The sequence below is a fragment of the Myiozetetes cayanensis genome, unplaced genomic scaffold (assembly GCF_022539395.1).
Source record: "Myiozetetes cayanensis isolate MyiCay16 unplaced genomic scaffold, myiCay2020 scf1, whole genome shotgun sequence".
Classification (NCBI taxonomy): domain Eukaryota; kingdom Metazoa; phylum Chordata; class Aves; order Passeriformes; family Tyrannidae; genus Myiozetetes; species Myiozetetes cayanensis.
The window spans coordinates 84,866,465-84,887,727 of record NW_026086604.1 but is presented as its reverse complement, the minus strand read 5'-3'; the positions used below and the strand labels follow the sequence as shown (position 1 = coordinate 84,887,727).

Below are 21,263 nucleotides of genomic sequence, written 5' to 3'. Positions count from 1 at the left end.
CCTGCTGCTACATGACATTTGCCCTTATAACTTCCCCTTTTTTGGTGACTAATTAGCAACCATGGCCTCTGTGAGGAGCAGAACATTTTGCAAATGAGCCATTTTTTACAATACAGTGGGTTGAAGAACAATTTATTTCTTTGAAATCTCCCAGGATCATGGGGAAAACATCAGGCCTTATGCAGGATTGTATTTTACCCAATGAACTCCATGTGTGGCTTTAAGGAGAAGGCAAGAAGGACCAGAGTGGTTTGACTCAGCGTTCTTACAGGCTGTAGCATTGTGTCTCAGCTTTTGACACCTGTAAGGCTCCAAGCCATATGTATTGTGATATATTTAGGTCACCAGCTAACTTTAATATTCTTCTGCCACCCTTCCTTCATCTTTCAATTTTTTACCAGAATATTTGCGTCAAATAATCTCATACCAAACAAGAGCCATCCTACCAAGTGACAAGTAAGTTTAGCATTATTAATAGAGCCCATTATTCAGCTGCACTACTGTCATTACATCGAATGATTTGTGCTGAATTCATTACTTGCCCCTAGTCCAAGGGAATATAAGCAATGATTAGCTTATGCATTATTTAAGAACATATATGTTAATGCTGAATAAAGAGGACTTAGTTAAGCGGGAACAGGAGGGAAGGGCAGGACCCAGTGCGCTGTGACACTGTGAGATACTCCTGAAAGCAGTGTAGAGGTAAGGTACCTTAGAGCAGCATGCTAACAGTTTGTTCTGGGAGAGGAGGGAGAGTGTGAAACAGAAAGTGAGGAATCACTGCCAGATTAAAATCCGCTGTGAGCAGACAAAACTGCTCAAGGTTTGTGTTGGCATCATCAGCATCTCACAGCTTCAGCCAGGGAGGTGCAATTTTCCACCTCAAGGTAGACCATCACTTGGTTGTAGTCCTGGATGTTGTAACAGTCAGTTTGTTAGCCTGTGCTGTGACTGCAGTGGTTTGGCACCTCTTTGGAAAGGGATAAACCCCAAAGAAAAAGCGTCTTAAATTGCCTCAGTTTGCCTTATGATTAGCAGGCAACCAGCTAGGGTGCATACAGCCTTATATAGAGAAAAGATGTGTGTGGGGGTTGGCTACCCCACTGTGGTGTGACAGACCGCACAGGCTGATTTGAGGTGTTAGTCAGAGGGAAAAAAAGGGAATATCAATCCCTTCATCTCTTCACATCTCCTTCCCTACTGGCTCTGTGTGCTGAGTGATTCACCTCTGTCCATGGCATACAGGCACTTTGCTCCCCTATGCCCTCCCACCTTCACCTGAGCTGAATGGGGCCAAAAGCCAAAAAGGTTAAAACTACAACAAAGGAGCAAACCCAAAGGGAGCAAGACATGTAGCAGTTGCCTCCAGTGGCAGGCATTGCCAAGGCCAATGGAAAAACTCTGCTGTAGGAAAGCAAAACACAGTCTCTGGGCAACAAGGATTGCTGTGTGACCCTAGATCCAGAGGAGGCAAGTCAGGGACCACATTTTCATCTGCAGCTTGCATTTTAAGGTGTGTCTCAGTGGCTTCAGGTTCTCTCCCTTGCTGACTATTGTAGTTTTCGTTTCCTGCATGTTTCGTTTCGATTTGGATTTATTCTCATTTCTTGTTCCTATTTTTACTCCTAGGTAGTTTGGGCTAATTAGCTCCTATATCTGCCTTTTTCCCCTTTCCTTGTGTTAGAAAATCAAGGACTGTTTCTTCACGCTTTATCCCCTGGCTGGAAAAGATTTTTCAGTGTAATGACAAAAGGGTAAAAATATTCAGGCAGTTAAAGTGCAGAGAAAACAATAGTTTGAAAATCTTCTAGACTTGTTTGCTGGGTTAATAGCTAAGCAGAAAAGTCTGAGTGAAAAGCCTCATTAAAAAGAGAGAAGTGATTCATTTGTGATGCCAGAAATGAATGGGGATTGTTATAGCAGGGAGCAGAGTACAGGCTCAACTGCCTAGTGCAGCTTTCCGACTCATCATTTTGGAGAAACATCAATACGTCGGTATGAGCTTTTCTTTAAGACAGAAGCATTTGTGCCCTTTCCTATTACTTCTTTTCTCACTGTAGTGCAGTTTTGACATATCTTCCCAGAGAGAGATGTTGGTTTTTTCCCTGCTGTTTTAGAATAAGTTTGAATACCAAGTCAAGCTACAGAGTACTTTGCTTCCAAAATGATCAGATGCTTTTATATATGTTAATCCCCTTAGCTATATTTAAGGCTGATCACCAAGAATACTTTAATGATGCAGGACCTGATCCTGAAAAATTAGATACACTGGCCCCAAACCTCAGGTGAAATTTTCATCACTTAATAAACAAGGTAAAGTCTGTGATGAAAGGCAGCATTCTTTCTTCAACCAGCTAACATGGATAAAACAGGTGTACTTTTGGGCATGTAGAGCCCTCTTCAGTTGGGGAACAGAAGATACAAATGGCAAGTAGTTAAGAATAACTTCTTCGAGTTTAACTAAACTCTTGGCAATATCAGACTACATGAAAGCAGAGAAGAACTCCTTTGATCTGGATACTGCAAGCTCTTTCCGAGGAGATACTGAGTCCCAGCAACTTTCTGCTGGGGAACATTTAGTGCTTATCAGGAAAAGACCTTGTATCGACTTCTGTGGCTCTCACACAGGTGCAGAAGTATAGTGTAGCTGAGTAAGTTGGGTCCCTCACCCAAGCCTCATGCAAAGTGTATTGTATTTAAGCAATTAAATATATTGCAACTTTATTGAGTCAGTTGCACATTTCTTGTGCTTAAAAGTCCTAATACAGTTTAAAGATTAGTATCATAGAATCATAGAGTCATCCAGGTTGGAAAGGACCTCTGAGATCATCAAGTCCAACCCTTGATCCACTACCACTGCAGTTACTAGACTATGGCACTAAGTGCCACATCCAGTCTCGTCTTAAAAACCTCCAGGGACTCCAGAGAATCCACCACTTCCCTGGGCAGCCCATTCCAATGCCTGATTACCCTCTCTGTAAAGAATTTCTTCCTGATATCTAACCTAACCTGCCCTGGCAGAGCACATGGTTGACTTTGGACTCCTTTCACATGTTACTGGTCATCCAAATTTGGCTTAATATTTTCTTGCATTTATAGCTAAATCTTAAATTTGATATCTTGTGTCATAGATTCCACATGGGCAAAATTCACACAGAGCTTCATTCTTTTGCTACATTAACGTAGGCAAGTACTAATCAAGGCAGCAAACTAATCTTGATCCTGGGTAGAGTGGTTTTTGTAGATAACTATATTTGGCTCTTGCAGCTCTGGGTTTGCCACAGCACTGTCCTCTTCCCAGCGTGATCCCTGGCAGTTTTGTATTTCCAATGAGGCCCAGCCTTACGTTCCTGGATTCCTGCGGAAGCATGTTGGAGGGAGACTGGGAGCTCAGGGCAAGGCTGCTGCTTCCACCTCTACCCGTCTGCTGGTGCTGCTGTGCTCAGCTGTCACTGCCTGCATGAAGAAATGGCTTTTCCAACTCCAGAGGGTTACCGTGCTGGGATTGGTGTCCCCCCATACTGGGTAGAATCCTCTCATGTTCATTCACTTTCCCAAATTGAAAGGATTGCTCTGCACTCCTCATCTCTTTTACAGGGAGCCAGCGTTCAGTAGGATTCCTCATGTGCAGTGCTGTCTTCATGTGAAGTGTATTTTCACCTTACCTGAGTTCAAATAGAGAAGCATAGAAGCTAATTTGCTTCTTTGTAGCATTGCTAGTGTCTTAGTAAATTCCCAGGATAAAAGAAGTGAGTAAAAAACCTCTTAAACTGATAAAGAAGAATAACAAACAGACCTAGCACTTTTCCGTGGAATTCTTCTGTTTGTCAGATGTGAGCCTCCTCTTGCACAAAATAATTAGGAGTTGTACTATGTAGAGCATGCTTAGCATCAAAGTAGTCACAAATGCCTCATATTTTCTTCTAAACAGTCTCAAGGGTAGTGAAAGCTGTCAAAAATCAAAGCAGCTGGCATCTCTGTGAAACACAGAAGACCTTTTTACCTTATCAAAAACACAAATATTTAAAATAATCGACAGAGAAGTTAATCAATTTTCATCTGATTTAGCAAAGATCATGCAGTCTCAAAATAACATAAGCATCTCAATTGATACCAACGAAATCAATGTTGATATTTTTAATCCCCTAAAGAAAACAACAGCTGTCAAGAAGGCATATGCACACACTCCACTGAATGTGTAACTGCACAGAAGAAGGTGTGAGATCCCATTCTTTAAATGCATTCTCTGTGCTATTTGTATGGAAAAGTTTTAATAAAATCCAAAACTCACTGAGAGAATGCAAATAATCATTCAATGAACAAATCAGGCAGATCCAGCCTAGTGAAACAGAGCCTACATGATCTATAACACCTGCAATATTTTTTAGTGGGATGTTATGCAGAACTTGTTGGACCACAAAAAAGGCCAGGCTTGCATAAATGACTGCAGCTGTCAAGTTTTAACACTCTCTTTCACCTCATAGACTCTGAATATAATATACCCTTGATCATCCACTGGGTACCTGGGTGCAGATTGACTGGGTCACGGGTAGTGACAAAGCCATAAAGAAACTTCTTAATGGCCTAGCCTTTAGAAACGAGGTGAATATCACTACCCTGCCAAATATAAGAGTGGGTCTCAGATCGCCTGCCTCAGGTAAAGCTCCAGAAAACTGGCCATTCCTCTGCTTGCTCGGAGTCAGTCAGAGCCTGTACACCAATTGTCAAAAGCATCTAGCAAGCTGTGATCTCCTTAAATGCCCTAAAAGCTTCTTGTATTTAATACCTGCTTTTCTATCATTCTTTGCCCATCAGTGTAGAGATCTTTATGTTACATATCTATGCATACTTCCTTATGTATGTATAAACATAGAAATAGAAATATAAATATACCTTCAGAGAAAACAAAACTTCCAGCAGGGTCAGATGTGTAGATTGGCAAAGCCCTTCACCTAGCTGAAGTCAACGTGAGTTTTGCCATTGATTTTTTTGGAGGGCTTAGATTTTAGCTTATTTTCAGTCAAATAGCAGTTTTATGGGTAAATGAAGATACTTTTGAGAATGATGTTTAAAAGGAAGCACAAATCTGATTTGCATTTCAACAAAATACAACAAATCAATAGGTTTTTAAAAGTTAAATGATCCTCTAGTAATTTGTAGTCGGATGCTGAAGAAATCTTCTATGGTAGTGGTGAGTGTTAGTTTTGTTCTTGCTCATATCAAACTGTCAGAGGTTATTGCTTCCCTTTAATTTGCTATCTGGTACCACATTACTGATTTCCTCAAATTAATTAATTCCCATGCTATTAAATGTTAAGCTGTATCTCTTAGTCTCAAAATACAAGCATTGGCACAGGAAAGAAACCTTCAAATATTCTAGCATCACAGAATCATGACCTGCCTGATACTTACCTGTGAATGTCTGAATAGTTTCACATCATTCAGGGTTCATTATGAATGCTAATAATAAGTTATTTATGTATTTGAATCATGTTTGCAGGTTGAAGGTCCATACATATTCTCTTGATTTTTGATAGAAGTCCAATCTAGAATATACCCTTGTATATGTGTTGATAAAGATCTCTTCCAATTGCTTCCAGTTTTCATTTGAACACTTGAATTTCTCCTCATATTAGCTGGTCAGTTAAGATACGAGGGGGAGAGATACTGCAGTCAATAACTAATGTACAGAAAAAGCAACCAAACCCTTCTGTTAATATGATATAAAAACTTTTTTCCCTCTTTTTTTAGTGCACTACAGATTTTTCTTTAGAACTCTTGACTTGAGCTGTTTTCCATTAACATTAATAGGTTTGAAATTGTTCTTTGATCTGTTTGTACGGATGCAGAATTGCGTCATGGTGCTCCAACTCTTAAATTAGTTGTACACAGTAATCAAAATTCTTGATAAGATGTGACATTGTAACCATGCTTTACAGATCCTTAGAAAACAGACAAGAGTTGTCAGCATTTTTTCATCTTGCATACTTTTAAGTTGTGTATCATATTGCTAACTAGGGTCGCTACCTCCTTATTTTTACTCTCTTGAAGCAACTAATGTTTTGTTTGATGGAGCAGGGGTACTTTTTGTCAAAGATGACTGTATTATATGCTAAGATGTTTTATCTGTCCTATGTGAAAATTAAGGACCTGTGCTAACATTTATTTTTGGTAAACTGATGCAGAGGATGCCGTGTATCTGGATGATGAGAAAGAAAGGGAAGAATATGTCCTGAATGATGTTGGTATTGTTTTCCATGGAAACGTCGAAGATATAAAATCAAGAAGCTGGAGTTACGGTCAGGTAAGCTATTTAGACCTTCTCTGGCTGCTCCCAGTAAGACAACAAGTGAGTTTAATTGACACCAGACAGTGGTTGAGACTGTGGGCTCTGGAGTGCATTATTGGTCTCTACTTCAGAAAGATAAGGGTTATAATTTTAAAATTGTATGAAGTGGGCATATGTCTAATCCAGAAAAACAATATTATTATTGCTGATATTTAAAGACCTTGTTTTAGGGGCTTATTTCAGATACTAAGAGGCTGCCTGTTGAAAGTTATAATCATTAGCTGAGGTTTCCACAGTGCAGCAGTATTTCTGCTGCTGCATTATTGCTGCTTCAGGATCAAATAGATTTGTGAAAAGTAGAGTTGTTTGGGTTTGGCTTTTTTTTTTTTTTAATTTATTTTGCAACAATAGGTTGTATTGTTTTTTACTTTTCATTTTAGTTTTAGCAGTTTGGTGGAAAGGTCAGTTAGTTACAGGATTCCTATGACAAACTAGGAACCTCTCCCTTTGCTACCTGGACTTGACAACATCAGTGTGCAATGGCCTCTTTCAGTCTGGGGGAAACATCCCCTACTAGGCTAGTATGGGGTATTGGTGTGCCTTCAATAGCATAGAATCATAGAACAATTTGAGTCAGAGAGGATTTTAAAGGTCGTCTAATTCCACTGTGCTGCCATGGGCAGGGACACCTTTCACTGGATCAGGTGCTCAGAGTCCTGGAACATTTCCAGTGATGTGGCAACCACAGCTTCTCTGGGCAACTTGTTCCAGCATTTTACCACCCTCGTTGTTAGAACTTGTTTCCTGATATCTAATTTAAATCATCCCTCTTTTAGTTCAGAAACAACTATTCCTTGTCTCAGACTTACCTATTTTACCTCAACTTTCTTGTAAGAACTAACCAGCCTGAAAATCCCTATGGGATGAAAGAATGAAGTTATTGTGTGAGAATGGGAAAAAGGCATTACCAAGCAGAATCAAAATGAGAGCAAAGATAACCCTAACTGTCACTCAGAGGGGCTCCAGTGGACAGATATTAATCATGGTAAACTCTGCTCATCTCACTTCCTGGATTTTCCCAACAGCACAATTAAGAAAGTATTTAAATATTAAGACCTTAATATTCCTTAACACTGTCGTGATGGATCCATTGAGTTTTTGTGGCACCTTCTTAGCACAGCTTTGCACAAGGGGCCTTACCCTTTACTTTCTTTCCCTCAGCTAAATACAGTCTCAAAGCTTGAGCTGGATGGATTGCCAGTATGCTTGCCCTGGAGAGCTCTTTGAACTCACATCTCTCTTGTTTCCTTATTTAAGGGTACAATTTCATCTTTTTTTCCTGCGGCAGCACAGCCCTAGGGAGTTCCTGCCTTTGCACCATTCCTTTAGCTGTGTCAGTGCTGTTGTTTGCAGAGTTTGTCTTCCTGACTGAGATAAAAACAACCCTTAAATAAGGAGTGGGGAAGAAGTTCCATAAACTGATGGTGCCTCTGTTGTAAGACACGTGGAACCAGATCCTGAGGCCAAAGCTGGGCATGCATTTAAGTTGACCAAAAATGCCCCCTCCTGGCCCTTCCTTCCCCCTGCAAGCACTTGTGCAACAGTGCAGTGACTCAGACTGGAGAGCTGATCTGACTGAATAAGCATCTGATTGATTTTTTTTTCCCCAGGTTATTTCTTGATCTCTCTCTTCCCCTGGATTTAGGAATCACTCCTTGAAAGACGTAAGGGAGTGGGAGAGAGGGGAATGAGTGGCTGGAGGAGGAAAGTGTTGCTTAAACTGGATACTGGATTTATGTCCTAAGATGCTAAATTTATGGCCTATGGTGGCTTGGCCCAAGGTGCTTATATTCTGCAAATCTGGCACCTTTCTGACACAAAGACTGACCTCTCTTGAGAAACTGCATTATTTATTTGGTTTTGCTAGGAGGTTAGGGCTGTTCCTCTGTCTGGGAGGTTAGGGCTGTTCCATAGTCCTTTGTCATGTACTTTCATTCCTGTGTTGGCTGAAATTAGAGGACCTGATTTCCACCCTGTGCTGTGGTGCACCTTTTGCTATTGCTCGCCCATGTGAAGGCTGAGTGTGGCAGATGCATCTCAGCAAGCCCAAGCCAAGAGCTTCAATTAGATCATTTTGTATGGGTCTAACAGACATCAATCTGCAAAGCAACTGAGAAACATTCTTCTGGTCACCTTACTTTCAGTGAAATGAATATCACGATATTCCCAATCTTACCCTGCAGATTTCCAGCCATTAAAACCATGTATCTCCCTCATTTTTTGCAATCCTAGATGTTAAGAATAAGAGCATTGCTGGGAGTGAGTAAAAGTACTAGCAGCAAGGTCTGTATTATGGATATATCATACAAATATGCTTTTTATATTTGTGATATATATCCCTTTACATGTAAGTAAAATGCATAAGACTACATTAAGGTGAAAGGTATATGGTCATATATAAAAATACAGATAGACTTGTGCATGGTAATGGTCTTAGACTAAAAAATTGCTTTGAACAATGACAGCTGGAAGCTTTAACTCAGCTTGTAAATTAAAAAGGAACATACAGTTCAAAACTGGGTTACTAGTGGGAGATGATTCTCACAGCTGCTTTCTGCAATGAGCAGCATCAACACGAAAGGAAGAAAGGGAAGAAAAATGGACTGAGGAAGAAAAAACAACAGAACAGTTGAAATATGGCTGTAATGAATGAGCATGGAGGTGTTCCTTGTAACATGATTGTGATCCCTTCTAAGAAACTGTAAATAACCAGTCACTCAGAAAATTCCACAGAGGATTCAGGGGAAATATGGCTTTGGAAGAAATGTAGACATATCGGAATTCTCTAGCTGAAAAACTTCAGAAGTTGGATTGCCGTACTGATCCTTTAATGTTGATTTATATATATATATTTTTTTTGTGCAAAGAATAACATAAAGCAGGTGGGCATAGAGTTCTGTTTATGTTGTGCCTTCTCTCATGTTCACACATTGATCTGCTTTAGCTTTGAAACCCACTGTGCCAATGTAATTCTATGGCAGATGCATTTGTCCAGGTCAGACCACAGGCAACATGAGATCACATCTGCCTGCAACTGACTGGGAGAAACACAGCCCTAAATCAACTAGTGCAGAAGGTGATACAGCCCCTCTTACTTTGATTTCAATGGAAAGTCATATATTAGATTAGCATGAAGTAGGCCAGCACGACTAAGTGTATTGCTCTGTAACACAAGGCACTTCTATGTGAAGACAGAATCCCTTTGCTTGTGTGTTTTCTTATGCCTTGTTGTTCATCTGCAGTCTTTCCCAAGTGGCTCTGCCAAAGTTCTTTGGTTCTGACATTGATTTATTTTCGTTTCAGCTTGTGTGGCCCAACTTCACTCCCCTGTCTTGTCTTCCTGCTGCTGCTCTGGTTCCTCTGTCATTTCAGAGGTGTTCAGCCTTACAACTCCTATGTTTCTATTCCACTCCCCTCTAGATAGCACTTTCATGCTAAGAGTGAGAGCAGGAAACTGATTTAGTTTGATTTAATGTTTTTAAATCCCTGAATAGTCAAAAAGGGCAAAACTGGCTTTAGTGTTAAGGCTACTCTGCATCCTAAGCTACTGCAACAGTGTAAAAGGCAGCTAGACTTTGCAGCTTGTCCTCTTTCTTCTGTTAATCCAGTTATTTCACAAGTATTCATGATGTTTTATAAATGCTAAGGTGGAAGGCAGCAACCCTGATAGCAATTTATTTCCTCTTTATTCTTTCTGTATATGCTGGCAAGGTTGACAGTGTCTCATAAACTGTACATGAGAAAGGTTTAATTTGCAGAGTAAACTTCTTATTGATTTAACTCAGGTCTGATGACTTGAATTGCAGAAAGTAGATTTTGATCCTGGTAAAAGTGATAAATCATTGGGCCAGACCTGAAGAAAAGTGAGCTTGAAGCAGGAAAAATGGTTATGAGGGTCCAGAGTTTACATTATCTGTTGTTCCCTTGGGAAGGAGGGTCTCCAAAGCATGGCCATTCAACCAAGATTATTTACATCACATCAGTGGAGTGGACTGGAAAGTCTACCATGCAATTATTCAGTTTCCCAGTAATGATTAGGAGTAGATCTCTGAGAAACACTAATCCCTCTTCCCCTATTCCCAAATACCATGAATTCAGTTTTGCTTAGACTTTATAGTCACTAGTGAATGCCTGCTTCAGAGAAAGAATGCCTTCAGCGCCAGTGTGGGTGATGATGAGATAATGTGCTGCCTTGGGGGACATTTGCTGAAAATGATCCATACAGCAGTGGTACCTTGAGCAATATGACCCAGGTAGGCTCAAGGCAGAGGCAAAGAAAAGGACTTCCTTTGGCCAGGAAATGGCTGAAGGTGGCGAAACACGATGGTGCTTTCTCTTTCTTGGCTTATGCCAGAGTTCAGCTACTGCCTGGAATGTCACCACTGTCCCTCTCATCTTCCCTGCAGTATCAGCGGCAGCCTTTATTCCTTGGAGCTTCCTTTTCAGCTGTCTGACCTCGCTCTTCGTTCTCCTCTGCCTTTCCCCAGGCTGCTAAAGTAGCAGCTTGGTCTGGTCTCTTGCTCACTTTTTTCAGGAGGCAAAACTCAGATCGGTTTCATCTGCCAAGGAGCCCTAAGCCAGGCTGGAGACAGTTACAAAATCTGTCCAGCTCTAGTAGTATTGTGAGAGCAAAAATCGTATTAGTATGAATCATATCTTTCAGGATGCAAGCATAGAACATAAAATCTAACATGGCAAGAGGACAAGCTCCATAAAGTTCCTGTCACAGCCTTGAATGTTAATATAAGTCTGTGTACCTAGAAGATAGTTGTTTTATTAATATGCATTTCCTTGTATCCTACCATTTACCAGGGGACAGAGGTATTTTCCTTGGCTATGCAGTTTCTCCCAAGGAAAATGAAATACAATGCAGGGCAAGTCCTGTGACAAATGGTTTCTGGTCTATTTAGGCACCTCTGCCCTCAATTCATTCTTGTGCTTGTTCATGCTGGATTGAAAAAAAACCTGTACCTTTTCACTCTATTTTTGAAGAAGACTACTTTAGGTCACTTGGTGCTTTTGACGTCAAAGTTTTGTAGATCAGGATTAATCTATATAATCAGATTTTGCCTTGTCAATTTTAAACAGATTTAAAAAAAATAACTTTAAAATGTAAATGTCTTCCAATTAACACTGGCAAATCACTTATTGTTCAACTTCTCAGCAATGCACTGGCTGAGTGAGAAGTCCTGAAATTAACAGGTCTGGAATCTGTGAAGGACTTGAAGTCCTTCACAAGTAGACTAGCTTCTTGTAGTTATTATTATAATATCCTCCTATTATATACTTGTTAGCACTTAAAATTTTATGTCCTGTCAGAAAGGCTGTGTTGTCATTTCAACCTTCTGGAAACTGGACTGAGATTGAATTGAAAATTACACTTCACTTAAAGCCTCTGACCTTTTTTTTTTTTTTTTCTACACATGGGCAATTATTCCAGAAGAAAACTTCTATTGTTAAACACAGAACTTTGACCTGATAAGCTAATTTTGAAGCTGATTAGCTATTACAACAACAGGGGAAAATAGCCTTGCCTGTGCTTTCCAGAATTTTACCTCTGTTTCTCATTTTATTTTCTTTTATCTAGTTTGAAGAAAACATTCTGGATGCTTGCCTGTTCCTGATGGATAAGGCAGAACTGGAGCTCTCTGGGCGTGGAAACCCAATCAAAATCTGCCGTGTTGCCTCCGCAGTGGTATGTAATAGATGCATAATATGTGTCAGAAGTGACTCATAAATCAAAGCCAGTCTGATTTAACTGGCCCTCATGCCCTGATGTGCTCACTCCAACGTACAGCAGATCAGTTGTCCATTCTGGCCATTGTCCATTCCTGGGTCTGGCATTTTATTTTGCTCCACTAAAGTTGAAGCAACTTATGTTGGTGCATCGCCTTTCCCTGAGAATGGTGCCTCAGTGTGGGAAAGCCACTTTTAGACCTTGCACTCCAGGCGTAAGTATTTCTTGTGACACTGTGCTCATTTTCCAGTAGCTGATATAACCGAGAAAGCTATTTCTGCTATGGAAAATAAGATGGCCTGATGGCTGGAATTTTGAATGGGTAACTGTGAGGCTTTATGTGGACTCCAGTGCTAACCTCAATGGGGTCTTTCAACACTGCAGGGGTGGGTGTTGCTGTGTCTGATTTAAGCCCCAAGTGACCTAATCAGACTGAGAACAAACATATATGTGTGCTACTTTGGCCCCAGAAGAAAACAGTGAGAACTGTCCTCTTAAACATGGGGTCCACAAAACATGCCACATTCATAACAGAAGTACCTGAAATAATCAAGGAGAAGACAGAAGACTTTCCAAACCTCCATTCTTTCCAGTTGCTAGGCATCAGAAATCATGCTGTGGGTGCAAGAACAGTCTTATCCCTAATACTCAGGATGCTAGGCTCATCCAGAATGTGGAAGACAAAAGGCTGAGTCCTCTCCTTTGTCTTATTCGAGGTTGAAACTGATGCTTTCTGCTTCCCAGAATAATACTCTAGTCATTGACCTAGTTAATTAGATGTTCTCTCAAGCCAGCTACTAAAATAGACTGTCCACAAAACATGGTTGCTGGAGATAGATGATCCTTTAACTCATTTGTTATAGCATTTGCTCAGGCTTAAAGAAAATGAGCTCTTTGTCTTAGATGACATTGAAGGGGGAATCTCCAACCTCTCGATCTTGCATAGCATCACGTTAAATACAATAGCTTCATCAAGAAGTATTGAGAACACCTCCACTTCTCTTTCTCTTTTAACATTTTAGTTAGTTATTTCACCCCAGACACTAGAAATATGGTTTCAGACCTCCGGATAGAGGTAAGAATTGAATGCGGTTCCCTCATCTCTGGGCTAGTAGATGTAAAAGGTCCCTCATGTAGGGACCGTGGAGGCACTCAGGACAGAATAGCACAGAATTTAGAAACCCAAAGAGGGCTTGGATATTACTTAAGTTTGAGCCACTCAGTCATTTTAGAGAGGTAGAGAAGTTCACTATTGGAAGTCCAGGAGTCTATGTACTTTAGGTCTATACTCCAGAATTAGGCCATAGCTGGGTAGGCAGTTTGGTCATCTGGAATCTGGACTTGAGTAAGAAGCTGTCAAGAGTTGCTGAAGTTCAGCCTGTGTTCCTTACCCTCATTCTTGCTCAAGTTGAAATGTGGTAGAGCTGAGCTAGTCTGAGGACATTCTACCATGCTGGATTCCTTCTGAGGCTTCCTGGTGTTGCAAAGCAGGTAGAGTCCTTCTCTTCCTCCATCCTTTACAGCCAGAGGAGAGCCAGAGGATCAACATGTTGCCCTGTCCTTCAAGACTACTTTTCTTGGCATGTTTCCCACACCAGTGAGATGGGCACAACCTCTTAATCCTTTGGTTATGACTCTGAATACTTATCTTTATTCAGTCTTAGAGTTCATAGGAAGTCGATTTTCTAATTATAAAATAGTAGTTAATGCAGCCAAAAGCTTTCAAATGAGAATTGTGATTTATTTGGCTAGTGTGTAGCTGTTCTGCATTTGCATAATTAAAAGGTACAGAGCGAATGAGCTTTTTGCACAGCCTCAACTGGTTTGGTTCAAATTGCAGCTAGGAGATGTATTGCTCGTTAATGCCTATCAGTATAGCCATTAGTCAGCAAAACTCTCTGCTTTGTATAATCTTACCGGAGGAAAACTTACACAGCAAATTCCTTCTTGTTTTCGTGTGTGCTGAACCAAAAAAAAATTAGTTTCTACTGTAAAAATAACAGTAAACTGCTTTTCCTCTCAATCTGCTGTAAATCAGGAATGATTTTATTAAAATCTGGACTGATATGGACAGAAAACCAAATGATGTTAGGAAAGAATACAGCTTAATATTTCTGAGGCTTGCTTATCAGTGTAAAACTGATTGCATTTATTTAAAATACATCAGTAAGCATGTTTAAGGTTAATAAAACTTACTAAACAGGTAACATGATACTCAGTGTGGTGATTTAATTTCAGCACTTTTTAAATGTCTGACCTTCATTCAAAATTGTTCAGTGATGGAGAATCCATGGTCTTTAGCTAGAATGTTTTATTTATCCCCTACCTTCATAATGAAATGTTATTATCTTACTTCTAGCATAAACTGGCTACGTTCAGTCTCTCCCATCTTATCTGTCTGCTGAGTTAAGGAGCTTTTTATTATTCAGTCTTTGACATCCTTAACGCTCGTTTTCTTTGACTTTAGATCAACTCCAGGGACGATAATGGTGTGATTGCTGGATCCTGGAACAATTCATATGATTATGGTGTTGCACCTTCAGCCTGGACAGGAAGTGTGGACATTCTCTTGGAGTATTACAGTTCTAAGCAACCTGTGAGATACGGCCAGTGCTGGGTCTTTGCTGGTGTCTTCAACACATGTAGGTATCAGTGAGAAAACCTCCAAGCTGCCATGCAATTCTTGCTTAACAGAGTTCTTAGGTAAAATGAACTAAAATATTTCCTGGCTCTGTGTTGTTCAGGAGTAAATAGTACAGAGGCTTAAAAATACATGGCTAAAATAGATGGTCTTCAAATAAAACTTTGGTGTGTACTTCAGTTCAGCTGCTCTTCCACACAGACTTCTGTTAACTATTTCTGGCTTCAGTAAAATGTGTTCAGTGGCTCACGAGGGTTTGTGAGAGAGGAAGTTAAGTCTTTTGGCATGGTCCACATTTGTGTCAGGAAATCTTAAATGAACAGGGTGCTTGTCATCTGGACCTAAATCATTAAATTACTATCCAATATGGGATGTGCGATCATGTTTCTGCAGCAGAAAGGCCAAATCTCACCTACTGAGGATTGTTCCTATAAAAATTGAGGTGAGCTGTCCCTGCACCTGTCTACTGAGCACTGTTAACATTTTCTACAGAGTTTGTGAACTAGGAGAATGAAGAAAATGCTGGCCTAGTTTATGAATTGTCTAGCACTACGAGGTTATGTCTAAACACAGTTGGTCAAACTAGAGTTCTAGTGTTACTGCATAGTGTTGCAGGTCATAAAACCCAGTTAGGAAAGCAGCATCGGATTAGTTACTATCTAGTGCTTTCTAACGACATCATCTGCTAATACACAGGGACACACTGCAGCGTATTAGCAGTCAAGAAAGACTCTCAGAGTGTATCAAATGTGCTTTATATAGATAATAGGGACCAGACATTAAAAGCAATGCTTATGTCAAGTATATGTCAGTATAGAGCCAGTTAAGCCATTCCTATGCCTATAGCACTGGCCAACAGAAGAAGCTTAACAGGGACTAAAATTGTCTTAAGTTGAGATGATCTTCCTGAGAAGCACTTACAATGTATGCATTTAAGCATCAGACTGTGGGGAAGACCAGATCAGCGTGTTGCAGGGACACACAATGTGTGTTTCTTCAAGCTTGGAGCCCACTTGGCATCAAGTACTTTTCAGCCACAGCTGAAGGTCCAAGATTTGGTCCTTGCCTTTAAGATGTGAAAAGGAAATTACAGAAAATTTCACAGTGAAACCTTTCCCTTTTTCATATACCTTAATACTGTCACATGTTGCTTTCTCAAGGAATTGCATTATACTTCTCTTCACATTATACTTTCATAAAAAATGAAGGCTATTAATCACCCATCTTCCACAGGAAATATGAAAATTGAATAATGAATGATAAGTTGAAAGAGTGGTTCTTCACCCCCAGGCAGCTTTGGGCATCTCTGTGTTTTCACTTTATTTTTGCCTGTTCTGTATGTGTTTCATTTTGTACATAATTTTCCTCCTGTCTGGATAACAGACTTTCATAACTCATTCTGGTTACCTGAAGTAGTTCAAAAGCTGTTCAAAAGAGTAAGGACCTCAGAAATAAAGCTGTATTCTGACCACCTAGCCTTCTGCTGGCACACGCTTCTCACAGCTGCAGTGGGGGATGGAGTTTCAGATTTCTCTGCTTCTCATAGAATCATAGAATGGTCTGGGTTGGAAGGCACCTTAAAGATCATCTAGTTCCAACTCCCCTGCTGTTAACAGGGACACCTTCCACTAGATCAGGTTGCTCAAAGCCCCATCCATCCTGGGCTTGAACACTTTCAGGGATGAGGCATCCACAACTTCCCTGGGCAACCTGTTCCAGTGCCTCACCACTCTCACAGTGAAGAGTTTCATTCTAATATGCAATCTAAACCCAACCTATCTCAGTTTAAAGCCATTCCCCCTTGTCCTATCACTACATGATCTTGTAAAAAGTTCCTCTCCAGCTCTCTTGCAGGCCCCCTTTAGGTGCTATAAGGTCTCCCCAGAGCCTTCTCTTCTCCAGGTAGAACAACCCAACTCTCTCAGTCTTGTCTTCATAGGATAGGTACTCCAGCCCTCTGATCATCTTCATGGCCCTGCTCTGGACTTACTTCACCAAGTCCATGTCCTTCTTATGTTGGGGACCTCAGAGTTGGATGCAGTACTCTGGTTCAAATGGGTTCAAAAAGGCTCATGCAAGTGTTCCCTATGGAGGAATTCCTCACAGTGGCTTCCATGGCCTACTTTGTCTTCTCTGCCTGTTGCCTTATCTGGATTTCTCTAGATCACAGACAGACACACACACACCAGTTCTCCCACCTTCCCCCTGCACTGGCCCTGAATCACCACTACGCAATATTTTGCCTGCAGGCCACTGTGAAACTGGGGCGATGCAGCAGAGGCCCGGAGCCTGCTGTGTTAAACGGAGAGGCGTATTTATCTGGGGCAAAACTAGACTTGGTTTGCTGACTAAGTTAGTCAAGTCAGAGACCTGGCACTTTGTACAGCTGCAAGGATTGCCGAAGTACAAAGTTTGTTGAGCGTTATGAAATGGAAATGTTTTGTCTGGTGGTTGATCTGATGATAGCCACTGATATATCCAGCTGCTGATCACTACAGAGAGGACAGCAAACGTCCGAACAGTCACGTACAGCTAACAGTGTTGTTTTGAGATGATTTTGAGTCTCTCTCAGCTGCCAATATTTTATCATTGTGACCAGTCCAGCTTTCCAAGGTTACTATAATGTACACTCTGGATATTCATCCGTTAAAAATGCTAAAACATTCGAGAAATGGTCATTAATCTTGAAATTGTCAGACAAATTATTTGCAATGAGCCCTGATGGCTCATGCGCTGGAAGCCTTGGAGGGCACTTGAATTAAGTTTAATCAATAGGTACATATGGTATTGGATGCATCCAGGTAATTTGTCATCCAGGAACTTGAAACGAATGTGCAGTGTTATGCTTTATTGAGAGTCACAGTAGTGACACTAATGAATATACAAAACCCAGCAGTAGCAGGAAGAGCTGTTCAACATTGCCGCATTGGAACTATTTTTAAATAGGATTTTCAATAAAAATCTTTCCCATTAAAAAAAAAAAAGAAAAAAAGAAAAAAAAGAAGATGGGGGAAAACACAACAACAAACACCTTCTGTTTTCTGCAGAACCATGTTGGCTCCTAACTTGGAAAAAAAAGGAACTTTTTTTGGCTGAGAAACAAAATATGTCATCTGGAGAAGTTGAGATGATGTGTCACCCTGCAACCCTTCTTCCCTCTCAGGACTGTGCTCCATGCCTATTTATCAGCCAGGGTGCACACAGACACAGAAATCTACTGATGCACTCCTGCAGACTACAGATATTGCTCTAGCATTATCACATTTCCCAAATCTACCACTTGTCAAATGGCGAGAAGAGTCACCAGCATTACATTGTGATGGTCTGAAATTTAAGGCTAGGGGCTTTTTTTTTGGTCCTCCTTTTAAGGTCTTTTGTAGGAAGGGACTATTGACTCTCAAATACTATTACTTAGTATTCAATACAGATTATGTAATGCATTTTATTCGGACTCTCAAACTCTGACATTTCAGTTGCAAATAATGCAGCTTTTTACCACTGCTAGCAATAATTTTCTACTTTATTCTTTGTGTTCTCCTGATCCCTCCTGACAGCAGATGTAACACTGGAAAACTCCAAATCGACCAAAAGGAGATACTTTCTATTAATTTTCTTTTTAGCATAATCTCATGGTTCTCCTGAGTTACTCATACTAAGAGACCTAATATATTTTACATTTCTTACAAGTTCAGACTTGTTTTTCTTTGTACTGCATTTGGTCTTGTAGTTGACCCATTGCACCAGATTTGCCCTGAAAGGCTGAATTGTGGTTGCTATAGAAGGCTGCTTTAAAACTATTGGTAATTAGCTGCTTAGGTTATAACCATTGTACCACTACATACCCCAGATGCTCATCATTTCAGGACCAAATAAAATATTTACCAAGTACCATATAAAGACAGATAGGAGGAATTATTTGGGTTGTTTTGACCAAGTTTTCCCATTTTATTCTAGTTATTAATAGTTTCTGTCCTCTCATCCTGTCATCCATGAACACAGTCTTCATATTTGTCCTCCTCATCACACTTTTGTTTTTGCCACAGTCCTGAGATGTTTGGGGATACCTGCAAGACTCATCACCAACTACTCTTCTGCCCATGATAACAATGCCAATTTACGGTTGGACTTCTTTCTGGATGATGAAGGAAAAGTGGACACCAGACTTACAAAAGACTCTGTCTGGTGAGTCTTCCTGGAAAATGCCTTTAATGTGTCAGTGATATGAGTAGTAAAAAACATGATAGCAATGCCTATGTTTTATTTATTTCTCTGTGCATCTCTGCTAGCTTATGTGAAAGAGAATGAATGGATTGTTAGTAGGCTGACTAATATGAAGTGCTTGTTGAGTAAACAAACCCTAGGGGATCCTGCTAGTACTGTTATGATACAGTGTCCATTTAAGCACACGGGAGGAGGGCTGGAATGGGCTGGTGCTCCTTAGGGCCAAGCTGTTTCTGAAAATGGAAAGGGGTACGATGGGCACTTCCATCCCTCTGGAGCCAGGCTCAAAGGTGTACCTCAATCTATATGGAAAAACATCCCTCTTGTTTTGGCTGTTCTCAGTTTCCACATTTATAGACTGGTTTTACATTGTCACATGCAGTCATTGTTGCATAGGTACCTTCCAAAATCCAGTTCAGCTGAAAAAGTGAAACAAGTCAAGGCATCACACAAGATATTGAAATTCTATCACCAGATTTATAAGAAGAAAACTCCCTAAGACCAATAAATAGAGTTTACACATTCTTTTGGAAAAGGCAGTCCTCTAACTGGCTCTTCAAATTCTTACTGTCTGTTGTCTGACAGGAGAGGTGTAGCATTTATTGATTATATGCTCTGTGTGGGTTATTGGCCTTCAAGCCCCTCCTCCTCAGAGTGGAACAGTGAATATGACCTCTATATTCCTATATTCAGGAGATAATCGTCCTATTCAGTGTTAATATACTTGATTTGTGTCAATGATATCTTCAATCATTAGCACAGCTGCTCATCAGCATGTTTCATTAATAACTTAATCTATGGAAGTCTTCATATTAGAACTGTAATAAACCCATTATGTGGTGGAGGAAATGACTGAACCTGTTGTTGTAACCTCTTTTATGTGATTTCCATAATCAAGAGGAAATCTAAGGAAAACAATTAGGTTCATTTACATCTGAAGCTTGTATCACAGCATCATAGAGTAGTTGAGACTGGAAGAGACCCATGAAAGTCATCCAATGCTCCTTCTCATGGCAAGGTTACCTAGAGCTGGTTGCTCAGGGCCATATCCAGTTGGGCTTTGAGTATCTCCAAGGATGGATACTCCACAACTTCTCTGGGAAACTCATGCCAGGGCTCAACCATTCTCACAGCAATAAAATGTTTTCTGATCTTCAGACAGAATTCTCTGTGTTTCAATATGTGCCTGTTGCTTCTTGTCCTGTCACTGGGCTACTGAGAAGAGTCTGACTCTGTCTTCTTTCCCTCAACTCCCTAACCTAGCATTTATACACATGGATAAGGTCCTATTGAGCCTTCCCATCTTCAGACTGAACAGTCCCAGCTGCCTTAGCTTCTCCTTGTGTGCTGTCTCTGTTGTATCAGCTATTCCTTCCAGTTTTCTATATCAGCAAACTTGCTGAGGGTGCAGTGGGTCTCGTAATCCAAGTCATTAATGAAGCTGATAAATAGTATTGGACCCTGTGTCAACCTCTGGGGTACACCACTAATCACAGCCTTCTGATCCCAGCAGTTCAGCCAGTTTTCTATATATCTTACTGTCCACTTGTCTAGTCTATAGTTCAATGGTTGGTCTATGAGGATGTTCTAGGAGATGGTGCTAAAGTCAATAGGACCAGTCTCCTGCACTCTTCTCCTCTTGTCCTTTCAGTCATTCATTTCATCGGTGAAGGTTATCAGATTTGTCAGGCACAGCTGGCTGCTTGTAAATCCATGCTGACTACTGCCAATCACCTAGTCCTTAATATGTTTGGAAATGTTTGCAGAACTTGCTCTATAACCTTGCCAGGGCTCAAGGTGAGGCTCACAAGTCTGTAGCTCACTGGATACTCCTTCTTCCCTTCCTTGAAGAATGGAGTGATATTTGTTTCCTTCCAGTCCTCAGGAGCCTCCTCCAATTGCAATGATCTTTCAAAGATAGATATGAGTTGTCTTACAGTGACACTGGTCTGGTCCCTCAGCATTTTTGGGTCCATTCCACCAGATGCATTGGACTTGCGTGTATCCAGTGCATTTAGCTAGTTCTAACTTGTTACTCATCTACAGATGGTAAGTTTTCGTTGCTCCAAACTTTCACACTGGTTGTAGGGGCTGCAACTGCTGAAGACAAATCTTGGCAGTAAAAACCAAGGTAAAGAAGACATTGAATACTTTGGTCTTCTCTTAATCCTTTGTCACCAAGTCACCAGCCCTGTTCAGCAGCAACAGCCCCGCATTTTCTCTGGTCTTCCTTTGGATACTGATGTACTTGTCTTACTGCTGTTCACGTTCCTTGACATAATCAGTTTGATCTGTGTTTTGGCTTTCCTAAACCT

At 40.6% G+C, this 21,263-nt stretch overlaps 1 protein-coding gene across 2 annotated transcripts in view; it reads left to right on the top strand.

The window, feature by feature from the left end:
- The window catches only part of F13A1 (coagulation factor XIII A chain), a 60,417-nt gene that overhangs the window by 19,527 nt on the left and 19,627 nt on the right, over positions 1–21,263 (top strand). For both annotated transcript variants that reach the window (XM_050323142.1, XM_050323151.1), the window contains exons 5-8: positions 6,186–6,304; positions 11,937–12,044; positions 14,554–14,728; positions 18,771–18,909. In XM_050323142.1, coding sequence (XP_050179099.1) covers positions 6,186–6,304; positions 11,937–12,044; positions 14,554–14,728; positions 18,771–18,909 — 541 coding nt within the window. The remainder of the gene's footprint in view (positions 1–6,185; positions 6,305–11,936; positions 12,045–14,553; positions 14,729–18,770; positions 18,910–21,263) is intronic.